Source organism: Limanda limanda, chromosome 12, assembly GCF_963576545.1.
Source record: "Limanda limanda chromosome 12, fLimLim1.1, whole genome shotgun sequence".
Taxonomy (NCBI): domain Eukaryota; kingdom Metazoa; phylum Chordata; class Actinopteri; order Pleuronectiformes; family Pleuronectidae; genus Limanda; species Limanda limanda.
This window is the reverse complement of record NC_083647.1, coordinates 17,938,460-17,946,347: the sequence shown is the minus strand read 5'-3', so window position 1 is coordinate 17,946,347 and position 7,888 is coordinate 17,938,460. Positions and strand designations below refer to the sequence as shown.

The 7,888-nt window shown below is 42.8% G+C and overlaps 1 protein-coding gene across 1 annotated transcript; it reads left to right on the top strand.

Moving 5' to 3' along the window:
• The first annotated feature begins 709 nt into the window (after window positions 1-709).
• LOC133015937 (uncharacterized) lies at window positions 710-5,676 on the top strand. The gene is made up of 4 exons (XM_061083229.1): window positions 710-1,341; window positions 3,835-4,165; window positions 4,293-4,468; window positions 4,880-5,676. Exons 1-4 carry the CDS (start codon window positions 740-742, stop codon window positions 5,103-5,105), a joined length of 1,335 nt encoding a protein of 444 aa, XP_060939212.1. The 5' UTR covers window positions 710-739; the 3' UTR covers window positions 5,106-5,676.
• The last annotated feature ends 2,212 nt before the right edge of the window (window positions 5,677-7,888 follow it).

The following is a 7,888-nucleotide window of genomic DNA, read 5'->3' as shown; positions in this document are numbered from 1 at the left end:
TGTTTTATTTTGTAGTCTGTTCCTTGTGTGTTGTTTCTGTCTTCACTTCCTGTCGGTGATTGTCTTCCTCTGCCCTCATGTGTTACACCTGTGTTCAATTGCCTTCCATGGTGCTGTCATGATCTCCTGAGCTTTGTATCCCCGCGTAAGCCTCGTGTTTTGTTTGTTAACTGTTTAGTGTTAATGTTTTGTTTGTTTTGTTAAAAAACTTATGTAATTTAATGACCTTTTACTTTATAATCTCTGCATTTGGGTCCATCTCTGCATCTAACCGTAACAGAGAGGTCTAATCAGAAAGTACATCCGGCATGGACTTTAGGTAGCCAGAGATATTAAGCTGATAAGGAAAAGGTGTTGGGGAACATTTATTACCTTCGCCAAGCAGGTGGATTTTTTCCACCTGTCCCTTTGTTTGTCGATTGGTTTGTTCGGATTCAGAAAACTTAATTAATCCCAAAAGGGAAATTCACTTTATAATCTATCCCATTCATGTAAATAGAATAAACACAATATTTAAAAACATAACTGACAGCAGCAATCAATACAGTGCTCAGATCCAGAGGAGCCAGTTGAGAACAACAGTTTCAGGAAGGAGACAATCCACAGTGTTATGGGTGGCTGAGATGCCTGCAGGTTGATTACTCTTCTTATAGGACATGTGATTCAATTCAAGAATTCTTTGCAGTTTGGTCAAAGTTAAACTCTCTAACTGTGGTTTCTAATCCCACCACAGGTTCCAATGGACAAGGTCAAAAATTTCAAATGGAGGTTGTTCCTCCTCTTCATTTGTACCTTCATCTTCCTCTGCATCCTCAGTGTGAAACTGCCCATGATGGATTGGTCAAATCCAGGACCCTACAGACTGAGCAAAACGTGTCCCTTTCATGTCTCTGATCAGACCATCACCCCCCTCAACAACACCAAGCACCTACTGGTGTCGGCCTTCATGGACCAGAGGGTGAAAGGCTTTGATATACGCATCATTGGCATCTTCAGGAATGACTCCATCCAACCCCTTCACTGTCGCTTCTGCTGTGAAGGTTTCTTGTCGATCACAACTCCAGCAAAGATTTCACAACATTTAAGCGGACGTGGATTTCCCTTCATCGGGACAGATGTCATGTGTCCGATTCCTGAAAACTGCAACGCGACACATGTCACTCTTCTGACTCAGCCAGAGAGTGGGATTGCACCTAAACAGATTTGGCTCCCGATAAGAAACAGGAAGACCAACATGGACGAGGAGGAAAAGCTGCAGTTTAACTTCACAGTCTGCATCTCCAACCTGTTTGGAGACTACAACAACGTGCTTCAGTTCGCCCAAACCCTGGAGATGTACAGGTCAGTGCAGAAGAAGCCCCACAAAACTTGGTCAGAAATAAACAACACCTGACACTGCCACAACAAATACCGCAAACGCTGCAAGGCGTCAGTTTCAGGGATTCTGGATTTCATCCAGTTATTCTCGTCGAAGGGAGCGTCAAGTGGCTTAAATGTCACTGCAGCGTTTACAACTCGTGCACTCACATTTGGCATCCTGTCAGTATGCTGTAATAAGGCTGCAGGCAAAGATTTCAGATCAAATCCTCCTGGGCTTAAGAGAAGGAAGCAACTCAATAGGACAAACATAAAGCTCCAAGCGACACAACATCCATCCAGGATCATTGTTTCCACCATGACTGACTGAATTATTTCGCTGCAATCTGCATGCAGGGTGACAAAAGTCTTCAAACATTTGAACTTAAGCAAGACTACTAAGACAAGGAGGCCCATTCTTAAAAAACACAGCCCAGTTTTAAAATCAAACCATATACGCTATACTGCAGTTTAAGGCCAGACTTATGATGCCTCCCCAATTTGAAGATAACTTTTCAAAACTAACGCTGTGTCTGAAATGATTCACTAGCTCCTATTTTACTAGGGTCTTCTGGACTAATTAGTGAACCCATCAGCAAAAGTAAGAAATGGTTTCAGGTTTTCCCAGTGCACCGATGATGTCATTGTCGCAGGATTATGACTCACAACAACAACAGTGTCGGAATGATTACATTAAGCATTTGGACAGCTCTACAAAATGGTGAAACACACACTATACAGTGTACTACATAGTAATTAGTTGGTGATTTCTGACACAGCTTTAGTTAAATTCATTCATTTAATTATGGGACAATTTGTACCAGACTCACGCACATATTTGAAACTGGTGGCGCCCCCTATTGTTGATTTCAAATATAATTTTGCACATGTGATTCCAAACTCTTCAACTTCAAAATGGTGTACTGTTTTTACTGTCATCATATATATATTTTATTGTTATGTTAAAGAAGAAAACAAATGGGGGGGGTATTTGTGGTACCCCCTATTCCTACTCATGACATGATATCTACCAAGATTTATGATCACTTGAGAAATTGGTAATATTGTAATGGACCGGGGTTATGTTTATGTGTGATTTTGATGTTCAGTAAAACAGTTAATTTAAGAAGTGTTCTGATGTCCTAAGGTCAGTGAAGGGGTCAAGGGTGGGACATGTGATTGTGTAGACCAATAGGATGGGGTTGTTTGGTGAAGAGAGTCTCTCATTGGCTGGTTTTGCGGGGGAGAGGGAGTCAATGAGGAAGTGAAGTTGTTGTTGAGTGCGGGTTACCGAGTGAAGCGAGAAGCGCACATGTTCGTGTAAAGGTAAAATAAAAGTTGTTAACGACGAAGAAGCTTCCTGTCCTCTGTAAGCGAGGACGTTACAATATGTTAGGGCCAATTTCCTGTTAAGCTAACACCTTGTGACATTTATTGGTCAGAATCCCTTGAAATATCTTCAAAAATGAGATAAGCTTCCTTCATCTTTAATTCAGCTTGGTCAATGGTGATTTAAAATCTGGTAGCGATTGGTTTAACACAGGGGTGTCCAAACTACGGCCCGCGGGCCAACTGCGGCCCGTCATCCATTTTGAATTGGCCCACATCAATGTCTAAAAATATAATATATAAAAAAAAAATGGCAATTAGTCATGGCACTTTGTTTTGCTTTATTTTTGAAGAAATTGTACTTTCTTGATTCTTGATGTTCTGGGTTTGTAACCTCAGGGTTGATGCACTTAAGGCCGGCGCATGCCTCTGCGTTTTCAGAGACACGTGATTGTGTACTGCGTGCATTGCCCAATTTTTGTAACTATACGACAAAGCTACGCAAGCCTCACACAGCCCGAAAGGCTGTGATTGGTCCCCTAACTACATCCTTTCCGTATTCACATTTCCGGTTTCATGCCCCATAATAATGGCAGAAACCAAGGAAGACCTAAAAGAACGAATATGGACCAAATAGAAGAGCGTTTGGAAAAAGAGGTCCAAAAGTATGACCACTTGTATAACCCGTCACTGAGGGAATACAAGGACACGCAGATGGCCTGCAGTTCCTGGAAGGAGATCTCGGCTAACGTCGGTTTGCAGGTCGATGAGTGTACGAAGCTGTGGAGAAAGATCAGGGACAAAATTGTCCTCCAGAAAAAGTAATAAAGTAATAAACAGTTGTCGTATATTCGTTAGAGTAGATAGACGTGGTTGAGTCGGACTGTCAACAGTCCGCTCCAGGGCAGGGGGGCGTGGCGGCGTGAGTGGCCCAGACCTTCATATTTTTTTCTGTATATGGCCCTCGGGACAAAGTTTGGACACCCCTGGTTTAGGAGATGTAAAGAATAGATTGATCATGACCATAAAACATTTTATATGAGTTGTCTGACTGAAGTGCAGTTCAGGTTCAGTTCACCCACATTCGAACATTTATTGCAGAAGGCGTCGCTCCATTTATTTGAACCTTTGCATCACTTTTGCCCTCAGGTTGCTGGGAGTGGGCAGAGTGGTGATCTATAACACTAGTTGTGGCCCAGAGCTCGATCGTCTGATGCAGATCTACAGCCAGGACGGCTTACTGGAGATAGTTCAATGGCCCATCCACCAACATCTGATTCCATCTAAAGGTTGTGTCTTCTCAAAGCACGGAGGGGATGTGCACTACTTTGGCCAGTTAATCACGCTCAATGAGTGCATTTACAGATCCATGGAGCGCTCACGCTACGTCTTGCTGAACGACATCGATCAGATTATAATGCCTTACCAACACGACAACCTGATGTCTATGATGAACATGCTCCAAGAGCAGCATCCAAATGTAGGATATTTTTCCTCTGTATTTAAGAATAACTCAACATTTACACATTTCTTGCAATTTGCACTCATTTGTTTTCGAATTCTTTTATTTCATGCCACTTCGTCAAACCTGAATCAATGTTCTGCAGGCTGGGGTGTTCATCATAGAGAACCATTCATTTCCAAGGACACCCTTTGAGGGACACAAATCAGGTCCACTGCCTCAATGGAGAGGGGTGCCAGGCTTTAATATTATGGAGTACATCTACAGGGAGGAGCCGGACAGAACCAAATTCATGCCCAACAAGTTGATAGTTAAGCCAAGGTAGGATACTTTGTCAGAATGCTGAGCTGTTTTTTAGACATGATCTCTTTCACATATGAAGAATGCAACAGGAGTTTGTCCGGGTCAGAGACGTTCACAACAGGACAATGTACAGAACATCCAGGCGAGGGGTGGAGTCTGGGTAGAGCATAAAAGAAGGCAGGACATAACGTATACATTTTGCTGCAGAAAGCAACGTTATCGCCCAAAACTCCCGAATCTCACTGTCTTACTCAGTGAACATCTTTTTCATCCTGAGATATGTCCATGTCCTCAAAGGTCGTGTATAATAATGTAGCTGAATGTGGCTCAAAAAGCTACAGATATTTTAAAAGAAACTGTTGAAATGTATAAATGATAATGAACATAAACACCTTACTGAATGTCTACTTGACTGTGTGTGGATCACAGGGCGGTGGAGCAGACCTGGGTACACAAAGTGCTCAAGCAATTCAACGAAGAGTTCATGGTTCCGATGGAAGTCTGTCGGCTCGTCCACTGCCGAATGGTTTACGGAAAATCACAGCTGGAGCAACTCCGTGTAGACACCCGACTGTGGGACTTCTCAGATGAACTATTGACCAGCGTGATGAAGATGCTGAGGAGAGCCGGGCTGCTGAGCTCCGAGGTGGAGTGACAGATTGGATAAACAGGCTGAGTGAATGCACATTCTCATCAGCAGGACATATAAAAAACGTTTGAAAAAGGAAAGAACGATACTGAGCTTTCACATTTTTAATGGGCAGAGGGCCGATGTCTACTCACTATTATACAGAGCAGGTTGGCAACTAAAAGGGGACAAGGGCCCCGAATCTCTGGAGCGACTTGCCAGAGGAAATTAGGCTGTCAAAGTCAGTAGCTGTTTCTCAATTCAGGCCCGCATCCTTCAGCAGACTTCAGGATTTCATATCTGCCAGCTGCTTTTCACTGCATTGCATCGGCACCAGAGAGGATCCACCCGCCTGGATCCTCTGTTACTTAGAAATGACGCATTTACCAGCAGCATTTGAAGGAGCATTTGGCACCAATGGCCTTTAAATGCAGCCTCTGAAGGATGCTGCCCCTGAATTTGGATAGCCAGTGTCATATTTTAAGTCCCTTCTTCAAACGTACGTTTACCAGAGTGCCATACGTGATGTGCACCTGCCTTTGTAAGCTCATATTACTTTCTTGATATATGTCCCTTTAATTAAACACCCTACTATATATTTTGTATAAAACTGTGTTTTATATTAAACTGGGCCTAGTGCCATGTATAAACGTAGCTACCCTGTTATAGTGCATTCAATATTAAGGTATTCAAATAATACACAGGTTCAAATAACATGCATGGAGAAGGAAGTGAATCCCCAAGCCATCTGTGGATGGCTCACATACTCCCACATTAGTGTGATGTCTGACCCTGATGAGTAGCACACAACTTATCTAACCGTGGACGGATGGAGGTTGTCAGGCAGAGGGTCATATCAGTCTCAGGCTGCAGTCTTGACCTGTATTTGTTCTTCAGGTACATGCGTGAGGAAAATCCACCTTTGCAAAGATATGTTAATGCAAAGGGCAAAAGGCTCATCATAGCAAGAGATCCAGAACTGGGTGAGCAGTTAACTTGCATATAGGTTTCTGATCATACTGTCAGTGGATAGTTCAAAGAGCTGATCCTCCTCTGTCACTGTCAGGTGTTTTCCGTCTGCTGCGTTGTCTCTGAATGGAAACAGTATCCATGTCTTGTCCCTGCGTCAGCTTCAGAAAAGTAGTTCCTAAATTGTCCTTCGAGCCCCCAAGTCCCCAAGAATTGCGCGTGTTATGGGAGAGCACAGCAGAATCTCCCAGCTCAACAGAGAAGAGAAGCGTTTGCAAAGCACTCTTCTTGACTATATTGACAACTTTCACGGCCGAGTCCATGACATCTGACAATTCAGCACTCAGGTCTTTGGCAACAAGTGACTCCCTGTGTAGCCAGCACTGCGTCCAAATCACTTGCTGAGCCACATCTCTTACACGTGCTATTAGTCCACTTTTTAAACTAGCCATGGCTCTTGCACCGTCGGTGCACAGCACAATACACTTGGCCCATGGAATGCAATATTCTCTGAAAAAAACATCAATTACTTTGAAGATTTCAGAACTAGTTGTGCGTTTAGGAAGCCGCTTACAAAACAAAAATTCCTACAAAATTTCCTTTATATCAACAAAGCGCACAAATGCCAGAAGCTGGGCGTCCTTTGACACATCTGTTTATTCATCCAATTGTAATGCAAATGCATCTGCCAACTTCAGCTTCTCTATGAGTCGCACCCTCACATCAGATGCTATCTCGTCAATACGATGAGCAATGGTCACAACGTCTCTTTGTAGGCAAGATATCAGTCGTTTATGGACCCTAGAAGTCTTCAGTGGTTGGCCACCCGGGAGAGAAAACAATCTTCTACCTCTGACATTTAAGAGAGGATCGAAGTGACTGGGGTTCCGTACTGTCTTCATAGGGATCCAAAGACCTCTCTTTGGTCATTTTATATATCCGGTGAGATGTTGAAATTCAGATTTTCTAATGACTGCTTAGAGGATGTCTCAAATAGAAAATCAAACAGACATAGGAAATAACACGTTTATGGTTTTATTTGGAACGGGTGTATTAGTCATTGTCTCTGGATTATTGTTGTTAATGATGTTTTTCTGACCCATCCTCATGGCAATCATCCTAATTGAAGACATTTTTCCTGTTTTGTGAGACAAAAACAAGAATTGATAAAGATCGGAAACCAGGGAAGTAAGAGACTTCCGGACCCAGAGGATCCAAGTTTGGACTCTATGATTACAAGAGTGGATCGGGAAAGTTTGACATTTCTTCCAATATGGTCCAGAGAGTTTGCTTTTGCTCAAAATGGGTCATTCAGTATCGACAAAATTAAACTCCTAAGAAAAAAAACAATAAAAAGGTCACAAATGTTGAATGACAGAAGATAAAAATAAATTTCTTGAAATGTGGGGAAAAAAATGCTTAAACAGTAAAAAAGAAAATGAGATTAAAGGACCTAAGAAAGTTGAAAAGAAATCACAAAGATCTCTGTATCCTCCATTTACAGGGTCTGCTCGACCCCTGAATTCCTCCTCCCCAACAACAAAACCCTCCTCAATATGATGCAGTGACATGACCAGACTCTACCAACCAACAAAGAGTCAGTCACTGACGATCTGACTCGTCTTCCTCCACATTAGGGCACACGTAGGTCACTGCATCGGGCTTGAGGATGCTCGCTTAGCAGAGGTCAGGCGCAATGCTGAACGTCAGCAGAAATTTGTTTTTGTTAACTTGTTTTATTAACTAATGAATGTAACCTCTGGAGTGAAGGTGTGTGTGTGTGTGTGTGTGTGTGTGTGCCTGCGTGCCAGGGTCGTCCCTGAGAAAGTGGACAGACACAA